Source organism: Macaca mulatta, chromosome 10, assembly GCF_049350105.2.
Source record: "Macaca mulatta isolate MMU2019108-1 chromosome 10, T2T-MMU8v2.0, whole genome shotgun sequence".
Classification (NCBI taxonomy): domain Eukaryota; kingdom Metazoa; phylum Chordata; class Mammalia; order Primates; family Cercopithecidae; genus Macaca; species Macaca mulatta.
Window position 1 is genome coordinate 35,084,511 of NC_133415.1, and position 17,398 is coordinate 35,101,908.

The window sequence follows — 17,398 nt, forward strand, 5'->3', positions numbered from 1 at the left end:
ATGAGGACGACAACAGCCAGCCTGGCGTCAGCCACACCTACCCAGAGGCATTGATAGTGTCATCACTCCTCCCCAGGAACCAGATGTAGCCCTCTTCATCCATAGTTGCTCTGTCCCTGGTGTTGTAGAATGTAGACCCCACATTCCACTTTGGCTGTCTTCTCTGGGTTACCCTGCAAAGAGAAGAGAGCTCCTTTGTTGAAGGCAGTGACTTTAGAGATGATGAGTCACAACCTCGGGTTCCAATCTGGGTTTGAATTCTGCCTCTAATTCTACCTGGTACCTGGGCAAATGTTGCCATCTCTCTGAGTCTATTTTCATTACATGTAGGCACACGATGCATGCTACTGTTCTATGAGTGGTTGTGATTAAACCAATTTCAATGACAAATTAAAAAAATCAGTTTGCTGGAAGAGGGGCATTCAAGACGGTCAAATAGGAACAGCTCCAACCTCCAGCTCCCAGCATGAGCAACACAGAAGACGGGTGATTTCTGCATTTTCAACTGAGGTACCAAGTTCATCTCACTGGGGTGTGTCGGACAGTTGGTGCTGGTCAGTGGGTGCAGCCCAACTGGCGAGAGCTGAAGCAGGGCAAGGCATTGCCTCACCTGGGAAGCCCAAGGGGGAAGGGAATTCCTTTTCCTACCCAAGGGAAACTGAGACACACAACACCTGGAAAATCAGGTAACTCCCACCCTAATATGGTGCTTTACCAAGGGTCTTAGCAAATGGCATACCAGGAGATTATATCCCATCCCCACAGAGCCTCCCTCATTGCTAGCACAAGAGTCTGAGATCTAACTGCAAGGCGGCAGTGAGACTGGGGGAGGGGTGGCTGCCATTGTTGAGGCATAAATAGGTAAACAAAGCCACCGGGAAACTCAAACTGGGTGGAGCCCACCGCAGCTCAAGGATGCCTGCCTGCCTCTGTAGATTCCACCTCTGGGGACAGGGCATAGCTAAACAAAAAGCAGCAGAAACCTCTGCAGATGTAAATGTCTGTGTCTGACAGCTTTGAAGAGAGCAGTGGTTCGCCCAGCATGGAGACTGAGATCTGAGAACAGACAGACTGCCTGCCCAAGTGGGTCCCTGACCCCTGAGTAGCCTAACTGGGAGACATCCCTGACTAGGTGCAGACTGACACCTCACACCTCACACGGCTGGGTACACCTCTGAGACGAAGCTTCCAGAGCAAGAATCAGACAGCAATACTTGCTGTTCAGCAATATTCTATCTTCTGCAGCCTCCGCTGCTGATACCTGGGCAAACAGGGTCTGGAGTGGACTTCAAGCAAACTCCAACAGACCTGCAGCTGAGGGTCCTGACTGTTAGAAGGAAAACTAACAAACAAAAAGGACACCCACACCAAAACCCCATCAGTATGTTACCATCGTCAAAGACCAAAGGCAGATAAAACCACAAAGATGGGGAAAAAGCAGTGCAGAAAAGCTGGAAATTCAAAAAATCAGACTGCATCTCCCCCTCCAAAGGAACGCAGCTCATTGCCAGCAATGGAGCAAAGCAGGACAGAGAATGGCTTTGACGAGTTGAGAGAAGAAGCCTTCAGTGATCAAACTTCTCAGAGCTAAAGGAGGAACTACATACCCAGCACAAAGAAACTAAAAACCTTGAAAAAAGAATGGAAGAATGGATAACTAGACAATGCAGAGGAGTCCATAAATGAACTGATAGAGATGAAAACCATGACACAAGAACTACGTGACAAATGCACAAGCTTCAGTAACTGACTCAATCAACTGGAATAAAGAGTATCAGTGATTGAAGATCAAATGAATGAAATGAAGCAAAAAGAGAAGTGTAGAGAAAAAAGAGTAAAAAGAAATGAACAAAGCCTCCAAAAAATATGGGATTATGTGAAAAGACCAAATCTATATCTGATTAGTGTGCCTGAAAGTGACGGGGAGAACGGAACCAAGTTGGAAAACACTCTGCAGGATATTATCCAGGAGAACTTCCAAAACCTAGCAAGGCAGGCCAACATTCAAATTCAGGAAATAAAGAGAATGCCACAAAGATACTCCTCAAGAAGAGCAACTACAAGACACATCATTGTCAGATTCACCAAAGTTGAAATGAAGGAAAACATGTTAAGGGCAGCCAGAGAGAAAGGCCGGGTTACCCACAAAGGGAAGCCCATCAGACTAACAGCAGATCTCTCAGCAGAAATTCTACAAGCCAGAAGAGAGTGGGGGAAAATATTCAACATTCTTAAAGAAAAGAATTTTCAACCCAGAATTTCATATCCAGTCAAACTAAGTTTAATAAGTGAAGGAGAAATAAAATCCTTTACAGATAAGCAAATGCTTAGAGATTTTTGTCACCACCAGGCCTGCCTTACAAGAGATCCTGAAGGAAGTACTAAACCTGAAAGGAACAACCAGTACCAGCCATTGCAAAACCATGTCAAAATGTAAAGACCATCGATGCTAGGAAGAAACTGCATCAACTAACGAGCAAAATAACCAGCAATGTCATAATGACAGGATCAAGTTCACACATAACAATATTAACCTTAAATGTAAATGGGCTAAATGCCCCAATTAAAAAACACAGACTGGCAAATTGGAAAAAGAGTCAAGACCCATCACTGTGCTGTATTCAGGAGACCCATCTCACATGCAGAGGCACACATAGGCTCAAAATAAAGGGATGGAGGAAGATTTACTAAGCAAATGGAAAACAAAAAAAGGCAGGGGTTGCAATCCTCGTCTCTGATAAAACAGACTTTAAACCAACAAAGATCAAAGAGACAAAGAAGGCCATTACATAATGGTAAAGGGATCAATTCAACAAGAAGAGCTAACTACCCTAAATATATATGCACCCAATACAGGAGCACCCAGATTCATAAAGCAAGTCCTTAGAGACCTACAAAGAGACTTAGACTCCCATACAATAATAATGGGAGACTTTAACACCCCACTGTCAACAGTAGACAGATCAACGAGACAGAAAGTTAACAAGGATATCCAGGAATTGAACTCAGCTCTGCAGCAAGCAGACCTAATAGACATCTATAGAACTCTCCACCCCAAATCAACAGAATATACATTCTTCTCAGCACCACATCACACTTATTCCAAAATTGACCACATAGTTAGAAATAAAGCACTCCTCAGCAAATGTAAAACAACAGAAATTATAACAAACTGTCTCTCAGACCACAGTGTAATCAAACTAGAACTCAGGACTAAGAAACTCAATCAAAACCGCTCAACTACATGGAAACTGAACAACCTGCTGCAGAAATAAACATGTTCTTTGGAACCAATGAGAACAAAGACACAACGTACCAGAATCTCTGGGACACATTTAAAGCAGTGTGTAGAGGGAAATGTATAGCACTAAATGCCCACAAGAGAAAGCAAGAAAGATCTAAAATTGACACCCTAACATCACAATTAAAAGAACTAGAGAAGCAAGAGCAAACACATTCAAAAGCTAGCAGAAGGCAAGAAATAACTAAGATCAGAGCAGAACTGAAGGAGATAGAGACACAAAAAAACCCTTGAAAAAAATCAACGAATCCAGGAGCTGGCTTTTTTGAAAAGATCAACAAAATTGATAGACCGCTAGCAAGATTAATAAAGAGGAAAAGAGAGAAGAATCAAATAGACACAATGAAAAATGATAAAGGGGATATCACCACCGACCCCACAGAAATACAATCTACTGTCAGAGAATACTATAAACACCTCTTCACAAATAAACTAGAAAACCTAGAAGAAATGGATAAATTCCTGGACACATACACTCTCCCAAGACTAAACCAGGAAGAAGTCGAATCCCTGAATATACCAATAGCAGGCTCTGAAATTGAGGCAATAATTAATAGCCGACCAACCAAAAAAAGTCCAGAACCAGATGGATTCACAGCCAAATTCCACCAGAGGTACAAGGAGGAGCTGATACCATTCCTTCTGAAACTATTCCAATCAATAGAAAAAGAGGGAATCCTCCCTAACTCATTTTATGAGGCCAGCATCAAAAAGCTTATGCACTATGATCAAGTGGGCTTCATTCCTGTGACGCAAGGCTGGTTCAACATACACAAATTAATAAACGTAATCCAGCATATAAACAGAACCAAAGTCAAAAACCACATGATTATCTCAATAGATGCAGAAAAGACATTTGACAAAATTCAACAGCCCTTCATGCTAAAAACTCTCAATAAATTCGGTATTGATGGAACAAATCTCAAAATAATAAGAGCTATTATGACAAACCCACAACCAATATCATACTGAATGGGCAAACACTGGGAGCATTCCCTTTGAAAACTGGCACAAGACAGGGATGCCCTCTCTCACCACTCCTATTCAACATAGTATTGGAAGTTCTGGCCAGGGCAATCAGGCAAGAGAAGGAAATAAAGGGTATTCAATTAGGAAAAGAAGAAGTCAAATTGTCCCTGTCTGCAGGTGACATGATTGTATATTTAGAAAACCCCATTGTCTCAGCCCAAAATCTCCTTAAGCTCATAAGCAACTTCAGCAAAGTCTCAGGATACAAAATCAATGTGCAGAAATCACAGGCATTCTTATACACCAGTAACAGAGAGCCATATCATGAATGAACTCCCATTCACAATAACTTCAAAGAGAATAAAATACCTAGGAATCCAACTTACAAGGGATGTAAAGGACCTCTTCAAGAAGAACTACAGGCCGGGCGCGGTGGCTCAAGCCTGTAATCCCAGCACTTTGGGAGGCCGAGACGGGTGGATCACGAGGTCAGGAGATCGAGACCATCCTGGCTAACACGGTGAAACCCCGTCTCTACTAAGAAATACAAAAAACTAGCCGGGCGAGGTGGCGGGCGCCTGTAGTCCCAGCTACTTGGGAGGCTGAGGCCGGAGAATGGCGTGAACCCGGGAGGCGGAGCTTGCAGTGAGCTGAGATCCGGCCACTGCACTCCAGCCTGGGCTACAGAGTGAGACTCCATCTCAAAAAAAAAAAAAAAAAAAGAACTACAAACCACTGCTCAGTGAAATAAAAGAGGACACAAACAAATGGAAGAACATACCATGCTCATGGGTAGGAAGAATCAATATTGTGAAAATGGCCATACTGCCCAAGGTAATTTATAGATTCAATGCCATCCCCATTAAGCTACCAATTACTTTCTTCACAGAATTGGAAAAAACTGCTTTAAAGTTCATACGGCACCAAAAAAGAGCCTTGCCAAGACTATCCTAAGCCAAAAGAACAAAGCTGGAGGCATCACGCTACCTGACTTCAAACTATACTACAAGGCTACAGTAACCAAAACAGCATGGTACTGGTACCAAAACAGAGATCTAGACCAATGGAACAGAACAGAGCCCTCAGAAATAATACCACACATCTACAGCCATCTGGTCTTTGACAAACCTGACAAAAACAAGAAATGAGGAAAGGATTCCCTATTTAATAAATGGTGCTGGGAAAATTGGCTGGCCATAAGTAGAAAGCTAAAAGTGGATCCTTTCCTTACTCCTTAAATGGAAATTAATTCAAGATGGATTAGAGACTTAAATGTTAGACATAAAACCATAAAAACCCTAGAAGAAAACCTAGGTAATACCATTCAGGACATAGGCATGGGCAAGGACTTCATGTCTAAAACACCAAAAGCAATGGCAACAAAAGCCAAAATTGACAAATGGGATCTAATTAAACTAAAGAGCTTCTGTACAGCAAAAGAAACTACCATCAGAGTGAACAGGCAACCTACAGAATGGGAGAAAATTTTTGCAATCTACTCATGTGACAAAGGGCTAATATCCAGAACCTACAAAGAACTCAAACAAATTTACAAGAGAAAAACAAACAACCCCATCAAAAAGGGGGCAATGGATATGAACAGACACTTCTCAAAAGAAGACACATATACAGCCAACAAATACGTGAAAAAATACTCATCATCACTTGCCATCAGAGAAATGCAAATCAAAACCATGATGAGATACCATCTCACACCAGTTAGAATGGCAACCATTAAAAAGTCAGGAAACAACAGGTGCTGGAGAGGATGTGGAGAAATAGGAACACTTTTACACTATTGATGGGACTGTAAACTAGTTCAACCATTGCGGAAAACAGTGTGGTGATTCCTCAAGGATCTAGAACTAGAAATATCATTTGACCCAGCCATCCCATTACTGGGTATATACCCAAAGGATTATAAATCATGCTGCTATAAAGACAAATGCGCATGTATGTTTATTGTGGCACTAGTCACAATAGCAAAGACTTGGAATCAACCCAAATGGATTAAGAAAATGTGGCACATATACACCATGGAATGCTATGTAGCTATAAAAAAGGATGAGTTCATGTGCTTTGTAGGGACATGGATGCAGCTGGAAACCATCATTTTCAGCAAACTATCACAAGAACAAAAAACCAAATACCACCTGTTCTCACTCATAGGTGGGAATTGAACAATGAGAACACTTGGACACAGGAAGGGGAACATCATACGCCAGGGCCTATAGGGGGGAAGGATAGCATTAGGAGATATAACTAATATAAATGATGAGTTAACGGGTGCAGCACACCAACATGGCACCTGTGTACATATGTAACAAACCTACACATTGTGGACATGTACCCTAGAACTTAAAGTATGATTAAAAAGATCAGTTTGCTTTTATGTGACACTATACTAGAATAAAATTCTATTATAGTGTGAACCTTGTTCCCTACTGTAAGCTCAGCATTCACACAGTGCCTGGACAGGTGAGAGGAGTCAATAAACATTTGCTGAGTGAATTTTCTTCCCTAAATACTATCTCATTTGATCCTCACAGAAAGCCTATGAGGGCAGTCTTTTTTAAGTTAACTTTTCATTTTAAGATATTTGTGGGCTTGCATGCAGTTATAAAAAATAATACAGATTGATGCCCCTGTACTCTTTACTAGTTTTCCATAGTGGCAACATCTTGCAAACTATAGTTCAGTATCTCAGCCAGAATCCTGACGTTGATACAATCCACCAATCTTCAGATCTCTCATTTCACTTGTACTTGTGTGTGTGTATATATATTTATTTTTATGTAGTTTTATCACATATGTAGGCCTATACATTCACCAGCACATCAGGAAGATCTCTGATGTTGCTCTTCTATAACCACATCCACCTCCTCCTTCTCTTTTCCTCTCCTCTCCCCATCCCTAACCCCTTGCTGTTCCCTGTTTTTATAATTTTGTTGTTTCAAGCGTGTTATATAAATATAATTAAATACTGTACAACTGTTTGGGACTGTTGGGTTTGTTTTGGCATAATTCTCTAGAGACTCATCCAAGTTGTGTGTATCAATGGTTTGATCCTTTTTGTCTTTTTGTTGCAGAACAGTATTCCATGTTGTGGGTGTAGCTCAGTTTTTGTTTAACCATTTGCCCATTGAAAGGCATCTCCAGGCCTTTCAAAACCTGAGTTGTCTCCAGGTTTTGGCTATTTTGAGCAAAGCTGCTACGTACATTTGCATACATGTTTTTGTGTGAAGCTGGCACTTTTTTGTAGTGCATTTTAAATAAGAAAAACCTCATGCTCAGAGATGCACATTTACTTCCTCAAAGTCACTCAGCTGCTCACTGAGAGGGTTGGTATTTAAATTTAATTCTTGCTTCACAACCTGTTCACTTGACCCCTAAGCAATATCTCTTGTGGAACATGAAATGTTTTTTTTTTTTTAATTTTTATCAAAGATGTGTTTATTACCTTCATAAAATATAGTTTCCTGGTAAATTCACCAATCCCTGAGGTTTTTTTTTTTTTTAAATTATACTTTAAGTTCTAGGGTACATGTGCACAAAGTGCAGGTTTGTTACATATGTATACATATGCCATGTTGCTGTGCTGCACCCGTTAACTCGTCATGTACATTAGGTATATCTCCTAATGCTATCCCTCCCCACTGCCCCCACCCCACCACAGGCCCCAGTGTGTGATGGTCCCCTTCCTGTGTCCAAGTGTTCTCATTGTTCAATTCCCACCTATGAGTGAGAACATGCAGTGTTTGGTTTTCTGTTCTTGCCATAGTTTGCTGAGAATGATAGTTTCCAGCTGCATCCATGTCCCTACAAAGGATATGAACTCATCCTTTTTTATGGCTGCCTACTATTCCATGGTGTATACACCATGAAATGGTTTTAAGAGCTATCTGAGGCTGGGCGCGGTGGCTCAAGCCTGTAATCCCAGCACTTTGGGAGGCCGAGATGGGCGGATCACGACGTCAGGAGATCGAGACCATCCTGGCTAACACGGTGAAACCCCGTCTCTACTAAAAATACAAAAAACTAGCAGGGCGAGGTGGCGGGCGCCTGTAGTCCCAGCTACTCGGGAGGCCGAGGTGGAAGAATGGCGTCAACCTGGGAGGCAGAGCTTGCAGTGAGCTGAGATCCAGCCACTGCACTCCAGCCTGGGTGACAGAGCGAGACTCCGTCTCAAAAAAAAAAAAAAAAAAAAAAAAGTTATCTGAAAAATCATTTTAAAAACATTGAATCATCTCCCTTTTTGGATTCACTTCCAATTGTTCTGAGTATATCAGCTTGACTCTTAGTTTAGTGCTGACATGCTTTGAACTCTGGAAGTCCCAAGAGGAAGATATACTTCGGGATCAGAGCTTTCAATGGGAATAGGATTTAGGTAGAATATGAGAAAAATTTTTTTTTTTTTTAAACCTAGAGTTATGGTTATAATTGCCTTCGGTTTATAGCAAGTAATACTGTTTTCCACTTGTGATACTAGATCAACGTGAGTGCCTTTGTGGACTGAGTTGGTAGGCACAAGATTACATCAACAATATAAATGGAAGACTATACATGAGTAGATTTTTTGTTTGTTTGTTTGTTGGTTTTTGAGACAGAGTCTCGTTCTGTCACCCAGGCTGGAGTGCAATGGTGAGATCTTGGTTCACTGCAACCTGGGTTCAATCCTGGGTTTTAGTGATTCTCCTGCCCCAGCCTCCTGAGTAGCAGGGATTACAGGCGCATGCCACCACGCTGGGCTAATTTTTGTATTTTTAGTAGCAATGGGGTTTCACCATGTTGGCCAGGCTGGTCTAGAGCCCTTGACCTCAGGTGATCTGCCCACCTTGGCCTCCCAAAGTGCTGGGATTATAGGTGTAAGCCACCATGCCTGGACACGAGTACAGTTTTTGTATGCAATTGAAGTTAAGTAGGTATTAATTCAAATTAGATTGTTACAACCTTAGGATGTCGTATGTAATATTCATAGTAACTATGAAGAAAATATTTATAGAATATAAACAAAAGGAAATGAGAGGGGAACAAAATATGTCACTACAAAAAACAAAGAAACAAAAAACCAAAATACTAAACATAGGCTGGGTGCGGTGGCTCACGCCTGTAATCCCAGCCCGAGGCAGGTAGATCACCAGAGGTTGAGTGGTAACACTTTTAATCTGCAGTTTTTCTCCCTGTAAAGTGGGATAATAGAGTTTCCTGGAGGCTTGGTGAGGATAAGTGATTTGTTCACACCTTCTTGTTGGTAAGTGGGATGGTATGATTTGAATCCAGTCAAACCCTATATTCTTAACTACAATAGATCATTGGAACCCAAGTCTGATGGTTCTGAAGCCAGTCTTCTTTCTACCCCATCAGTCAGCCCCAAAGTTCCAGGTGGGTCAGGGCAGGAAAGGATGTGGGAATGCACTGTGAGTTTTGAGTTTAATTGAAACATGCTTTGTTGAGTTGAAGCAAATAAACAAAGATGTGAAGAAGCCTCAGCATGCAGAGCTCCCTGTTGGGATCCTCCGGGCCTCGAAGGGGGCAGATGGGGGGGTCCTTACCTCATAGCATGTAAAGAGGCCTATAGGCCTGGCAGGCTTGATTCTGATGCCAATGTTTTCTTCTGTGTTGCCAATGATCTGTAGCAAGAGGCCTGTGAATCACACTCTGCAGGAGGCCCTAGCCCTTCTGCCCCACCCAAGCATTGTCTGGCTCAGGGATGCCAGAGTGGATAAAGTGATGGAGGAACCTTATCAGAAAATGGAATAAAACTGCCAAAAGTCTTTAAAATCAGCAAATGTGGCCAGGTGCGGTGGCTCAAGCCTGTAATCCCAGCACTTTGGGAGGCTGAGACAGGTGGATCATGAGGTCAGGAGATCGAGACCATCTTGGCTAATATGGTGAAACCCTGTCTCTACTAAAAAATACAAAAAACTAGCCGGGCGAGGTGGCGGGCGCCTGTAGTCCCAACTGCTCAGGAGGCTGAGGCAGGAGAATGGCATAAACCCGGGAGGCGGAGCTTGCACTGAGCTGAGATCCGGCCACTGCACTCCAGCCTGGGCGACAGAGCGAGACTCCGTCTCAAAAAAAAAAAAAAAAAAAAAAAAAAAAATCAGCAAATGTGAAACCCAAGCCAAGGGTCTATGTGTCATGGGTTAGTAGACGTCACCAGTGTGTCTCCAAGCTGGAAAATGCTCATCAAGAAAAATGAAAAGCACCAGCTGCTAAAGAGAACAGCCAGTGCTACCTCCAAGTGTTCTTTTCCATCCACTGCATGCACTGTATGTGATGCTCTGGCTGCCAAGGTGAGTTGAATTCATGCCCACAATAATGCAGTTTTCAACTGAGGCCTACATAGGAAATAAGAGGAAAAAATGGGAAGAGAGGAGGAAGGATGACCAGGGCAGGGAAGCATGGCTGGTATTGTCACCTGGTGTCACACAATGGTCCAACCCCCGCTGAGCCCTAACTGCTCCCTGCCAATGCCCTTAGGAGCAGACCTGGATGTCAAAGGGTGGAATGGCCTTCCCTAAAGAATCTGTCTTGATCTTTGTTCCCCAGAAGGTGCCATAAGTTATTCCTTGTTTGCAAAATAAAGGATTGGGGTTGATCAGAGATGTCAGGCTGATCACAAAGCAGCCAGAATCATACACAGCATTCCCTGCTCAGAGATGTTATTTGACGCTGCACAAAGAGCCCTTGTGGGGAAGCTGGAAGGCCTTAGTCTAGGCTTAACGTGTTGACCCAACTCTATTCAGTAGTCATTTTCTGCAACCAGTGTAGTCTGACTCTGTACTAAGTGCAGAGTCTACAGAATCCAACAGGGAGGCAAAGAAAGAAGAAATGGTACTCCCGGTGCTGTGGGCATGTAATGTGGGGTATGGTGTGCCCACCATAGGCCAGGCATATGTCAGTTTGCCAGGAGAAGGTCATGAGTCCATCTAACATTTACTCAAAGTTGTTGAAGAGTGATAGGGATTCTGCCACAACTCCTTGATTGATTGATGCCAATTTTTCCTTCCGTGTTGAGTGGCAGAATGCTGACTTCGTCGTCAGTGCTCTGCACAAAGAGGCCTGTGAATCTCACCTGGCAGGATGCCCCAGTGTGTGTGGAGATTGTCTGGATTGCTGGTGCTGTTCTCTCTGTTAGCACTGCCCTATCACCATCTGTCTTCCTGAAGAACTTGGTTCCCGCTTTACTGTTCCCGCAAATAACGTTCTCTCTATAGCTTTACAGTCAGAATGACGAGGGTATGAATCTTGACTTCATCACACGCTAACTTCATGCCAATTAATTCTTCTTGATCTCCTCCATCAAAGGGTAATAACTATAACACTTACCTCCCAGAGTGCTTGCAAGCATTTGGAAAGCTCTTTGACCAATGGAAGGCACACACCACGTGTTCAATGAATGATGACTACTCAGGCTCCAACAGGAGTCAAGGGAAATATTCTCTTTCTGCAGCATTTCCCCCACACTTCCATTGCAGCCCACAGACCATTATGATTATTTTTGCTTGTCTGTTTCCTTCAGTAGATAATGAGCATCCCAAGAATAGAGATTGCCCTATTTACCCCTGAGCTTCCAGCATCTGGCACAATACCCACCTAAAAATAGCAAGGACCACAGCAGCTGCAATGTGAGCATACACTATGGACTGGACACCAGCCAGAGCCTGATGTACTTCTTTTCATTTACCTTATCCCAATCTGATTGGTATTATAATTTTCATCCTAAAGGTGAGGAAGCTGAGGTGGGAAAGCATATATGATATCCCTATGGTCTTAAAGCTGTAATTGGCAGAGCTGAGACTTGGACTCAGGTCTGTGCTCCTGGGATAAGAGGATCTTTGCCCACTGACATATCACTGCTCACACTGTAGGCATGTGAAAAATGTAGCACAGATGAGTGAATAGATGTCAAAGTGTTTTAAGAAATAAAGCATCATGTAATGCTGCAAATACTGGAGTTGTGGCTGTAGTGTGTTACTCTGGCCCACCTTGTCCTTGTCCAAATATGACCTGTGAACCATTCAAGGACAGGCCCAAAGTCTCAGCATTTTTCAGGCCTGAAAGCATTTATTATTGCTATTATATTATTTTGTAAAATAATGTCAGCCAAGTACATAAATTGGCAGTGAAATAATAATTTTGTACAGGGCCTGGGATAGCAGTCATCCTCTATGTGCTAGAGGGATAATGGATACATGAGGGAAAGTGGCTCTATCCAGCACTGGAAATGGATTGTAAATGTGTTGGAAGAGATGCCCACCCACACTCTAACTGATGAGGTCATTGAGCTTCCAGACATGCATAATACTCTAAATGACCTGGCCACCTGGCAGCTCAGTGACACTCTGGGATGACACTGTATTTATGTGTATATATGTGTTTGGTGTATACAGAAAGTCTCTGCTCCCTCATCCACCCTGCTAGTATTCCACAATCAAACCTGCATGTTGTCCTCCTAAACACCAAGCAATGAACTTTTAGAGCCAGCTTCCACCTGCTTCTGCAGCCCTAGGGAGGGATGGTGGGGTTGACAGGACTTGCCTATGGAGGTGGTCTCCATGTTACTGGAGACACTCTTATCCTATCCTCCTTCTGGGCTGCTCTGAGCTGATGATCACAGGGACAGTGGTAAAATGTCCTTAGATCCCTTTTTTTTTTTTTTTTTGAGACGGAGTCTTGCTGTGTCGCCCAGGCTGGAGTGCAGTGGCCGGATCTCAGCTCATTGCAAGCTCCGCCTCCCGGGTTTTTAAGCCATTCTCCTGCCTCAGCCTCCCGAGTAGCTGGGACTACAGGCGCCCACCACCTCGCCCGGCTAGTTTTTTGTATTTTTTAGTAGAGACGGGGTTTCACCGTGTTAGCCAGGATGGTCTCGAACTCCTGACGTCGTGATCCGCCCGTCTCGGCCTCCCAAAGTGCTGGGATTACAGGCTTGAGCCACCGCGCCCGGCCCCTTAGATCCCTTTTTAAGGTTTTGTCCAACAGTTTTCAGCACACTGGTTCCTTGATAAGCTCATGAGTTGTAAATTTTCTTTCTGCAGATAGATTTGTGGCAGACTAGTCTAGAACTCTAGAGCCTCTGGTTGGCATCAAGCAATGCTGTGTATACAGTGGGGCCATGACCTACACACATGGCATAACCTAGCACATCTGCTGGACTCAGTGGCCGAGCATATCATGACTCTCCAGAAGGGACCTGTCCATTTTCAAAGAAAAATAAGTCCCAGAACCCCCACATCACTTAGCCAAGGGGAAAAGTCAAGTTGGGAACTGTATCAGGCAAACCTGCCTCCCATTTTATTCCTAAACAAGATAGCTATAAAGATTGAAAAAAAAAAAACCAAAAACAAAACAAAACAAACAATCTACATGCCTCCTTCACAATTTGCACACTAAGAAATTCCTTGTAGGTCTCAAGATCTTTACTCTACAACAGTTCTGTAAAATTTCACCCTGACAATGTAAGTTGATAGCTCATCTTCACAGATACAGGACAAAGAACAGAATTCAGAATCATCCCTCTGTTGACCTGAGACAAACGCATACCTGATTGCTTTCCCTGGCCTATGTTTATTTTATCTTATGTAAAAATGCAGATTCACTGATCTAGATGAATGCACAAGTGACGATTCCTCTACCCTCCTCTCACAGGCTTTGAACGGGTGATCAAAGACTCAAAAATAATGCAAGAGTGTCTTGTATCTACCCAAATCTTTAAACAATTTCTTCCTCTTTTCCCAATATCTGCCCTTTCCCCTTTAAATACTGAAGACCTCAAAATCATCCTTGGAGAAAGACACAGACTTGTTTCCCAGGCACATGTCCTTAACCTTGCTAAAATAAACTCCTAAATTGGTTGAGACCTGTCTCAGATACTCGCCAGTTTACACCACCTACTGTTTCTGACTGCCCACAGACCTCATAGAGCAGAAAGCCTGTCTTTCTTTTCCACTGTTCATGTTCCTCGGGCAACTGAGTCTCCCCACCAGTATAACAGTGCTCCAAGGTGGGGAACCTGATACTTGAGAGAAGGCAAGGTGTCAGGCATTGGCAAGCCACCCCAGCTCGGTGTCTTAAGAGCTCCTAGGTCTCTTGCCCAGATCATTCATCCTTCTAGTTCCTCACTTTCTTATTTGTCTTCTGGTCATTTTATAGACAGTCATGGCCAAGTAGACATCATTCACTTCCTCCTAGCCCCTGTGAACTCTTCTGGCAGAGGGTGGGTGGGTGTGGTGAGGCTATTGGGTTAAATTGGGAAAGTTTGGATTAAATTTGGATATTCATGTAACAAGAGGGAGAACTGTGTTTTATGAGAACACATCTTGGGGAAGCATTCTATATAGCTAAGAAGCAGATTTTAATAATCATAAAGGGGTAAAAGATGAGACCTTACAGACATGCTAGGGTGATAATAGAACCATACATTGTTCTATGGAGCCTGGGCAATGCTAACTAAGGACTTTTGTATTTCTGAATGGGGAATGCATGTTAGGGTTTGGAAATGAATTGTTCAGGACATCAGAGCAGATTGTGCTGAGTGTAGGGAAAGAGAGAAGGAGAAGGGTCACAGGGTACAGCTCTGGCAGAATGAATTACAGAGAAAACAGAAAAGGCTGATGTGAATGGAAAAAATTAAAATAATTTACCCTAAAATGTATTCCTTTGACATATTTTTGAAATGACCATCACTTAGCTAGCAAATAGAGATGGCCGTGCCATCTTTTATGGGGAAAATTTGCATCTGTAGAGAATCTCTATTAATGCAGTCATGCCCTGCCCCCTTTTTATGTCTTTCCCAGATCCAGGAAAGATTGAGAGTCTGAGGTCTTTAAATGTCTAAAAAGAAACATTTACCATCTATTCTCTCTGAGGGAGTCTTCATGTACCTAACAAAGCCACCTTTGCTAGTTAATGTTCTTCCTTTCTCTCTCAACGTTTCTTGCCACTTATTCTGGTTTACCAACATAACCTGTTTCTGGAAGCCTGAGAGCCATGTGGATCCAGCTAGCATGAGGCTGAGCCTAGCCAGCTCTTGGTGATGAGGAAAGTAGCGCCATCAGGATCACTTTTCCACTTCATCACCCTCTCCTGGTACAGACAGGGTCCAGAGTGATAATAGGAGGGTTAGATTTACTGAGGATGTCTTCCTCATTCTTCTGAAGCTTAAACCAAAGTACATAAAGACCACCTGGGCAGAGTCTCAGGTGGAGTCATTAGTTATGCCCTGATAAGATGTCTACCAAGTTTGGACCAAGGCCATCATCTGAGGAATGTTGCAAAACTTGGCTGTCATATGAGCTTTGAAACACAGATGGAAACAGAATACAGCCAGACTGAAGCTTCATGAGTAAAATCAAATTACAATTCAGAGGTAGCTCTGTAAGGGCAATCATTAAACTCTGATAATCTAACTCTTATGTCTAAAACATGTTAGCTCTGATTTTTGAATAGCTATTTCAATTTCAGAGTCCCTAAAAGATACATAAATGCCCATAAAGGATATAGGAGGTTCCACGATGGCCAAATAGGAACAGCTCCAGTCTGCAGCTCCCAGCGTGAGTGATGCAGAAGATGGGTGATTTCTGCATTTCCAACTGAGGTACCAGGTTCATCTCATTGGGGCTTGTCAGACAAGTGGGTTCAGCCCACGGAGCAGGGCGGGGCATTGCCTCACCTGGGAAGCACAAGGGGTCAGGGAATCTCCTTTCCTAGCAAAGGGAAACCGTGACAGATGGTACCTGGAAAATCGAGACACTCCCACCCTAATACTGCACTTTTCAAATGGCCTTAGCAAACAGCACACCAGGAGATTATATCCCGTGCCTGGCTTGGAGGGTCCCATGCCCACAGAGCCTTGCTCACTGCTAGCACAGCAGTCTGAGATAGAACTGCAAGGTGGCAGCGAGGCTGGGGGAGGGGGGTCCACCGTTGCTGAGGCTTGAGTAGGTAAACAAAGCGACCAGGAAGCTTGAACTGGGTGGAGCCCACTGCTGCTCAAGCAGGCCTGCGTGCCTCTGTAGACTCCACCTCTGGGGGCAGGACATAGCTGAACTAAAGGCAGCAGAAACTTCTGCAGACTTAAATGTCCCTGTCTGACAGCTTTGAAGAGAGTAGTGGTTCTCCCAGCATGGAGTTTGAGGTCTGAGAACAGACAGACTGCCTCCTTAAGTGGGTCCCTGACCCCTGAGTAGCGTAACTGGGAGGCACCTCCCAGTAGGGGGTGACTGACACCTCATATGGCTAGGTGCCCCCTGAGACAAAGCTTCCAGAGGAAGGATCAGGCAGCAACATCTGCCGTTCTGCAGCCTCCGCTGGTGATACCCAGGCAAACAGGGTCTGGAGTGGACCTCCAGCAAACTCCAACAGACCTGCAGCTGAGGGTCCTGACTGTTAGAAAGAAAACTAACAATGAGAAAGGACATTCACACCAAAACTCCATCTCTAGGTCACCATCATCAAAGACCAAAGGTAGATAAAACCATAAAGATGGGGAGAAACTGGAGCAGAAAAGCTGAAAATTCTAAAAATCAGAGTGCCTCTTCTCCAAAGGAACGCAGCTCCTCGCTAGCAATGGAACAAAGCTGGATGGAGAATAACTTTGATGAGTTGACAGAAGAATGCTTCAGACGATCGGTAATAACAAATTTCTATGAGCTAAAGGAGGATGTCCGAACCCATTGCAAAAAAAAAGCTAAAAACCTTGAAAAAAGATTAGATGAATGGCTAACTAGAATAAACAGTGTAGAGAAGTCCTTAAATGACCTGATGGAGCTGAAAACCATGGCACAAGAACTACGTGACGCATGCACAAGCTTCAGTAGCCGATTTGACCAAGTGGAAGAAAGGATATCAGTGATTGAAGATCAAATGAATGAAATGAAGTGAGAAGAGAAGTTTAGAGAAAAAAGAGTAAAAAGAAATGAACAAAGCCTCCAGAAATATGGGACTATGTGAAAAGATCAAATCTACGTCTGCTTGGTGTACCTGAAAGTGATGGGGAAAATGGAACCGAGTTGGACAACACCCTTCAGGATATTATCCAGGAGAACTTCCCCAACCTAGCGAGGCAGGCCAACATTCAAATTCAGGAAATACAGAGAATGACACAAAGATACTCCTCGAGAAGAG

The 17,398-nt window shown here is 43.4% G+C and overlaps 1 protein-coding gene across 4 annotated transcripts in view; it reads right to left on the reverse strand.

Annotated features, from left to right (window-relative positions):
• Window positions 1–17,398, reverse strand: part of LOC100426034 (acyl-coenzyme A synthetase ACSM3, mitochondrial-like) — a 134,119-nt gene that overhangs the window by 27,747 nt on the left and 88,974 nt on the right. For all 4 annotated transcript variants that reach the window (XR_013399662.1, XM_077951001.1, XM_077951002.1 and 1 more), the window contains one exon: window positions 42–173. Coding sequence is in view for 3 of the 4 variants with exons in the window: in XM_077951001.1 (XP_077807127.1) it covers window positions 42–173 (132 nt within the window). In the remaining variant the exon portion in view is untranslated. The remainder of the gene's footprint in view (window positions 1–41; window positions 174–17,398) is intronic.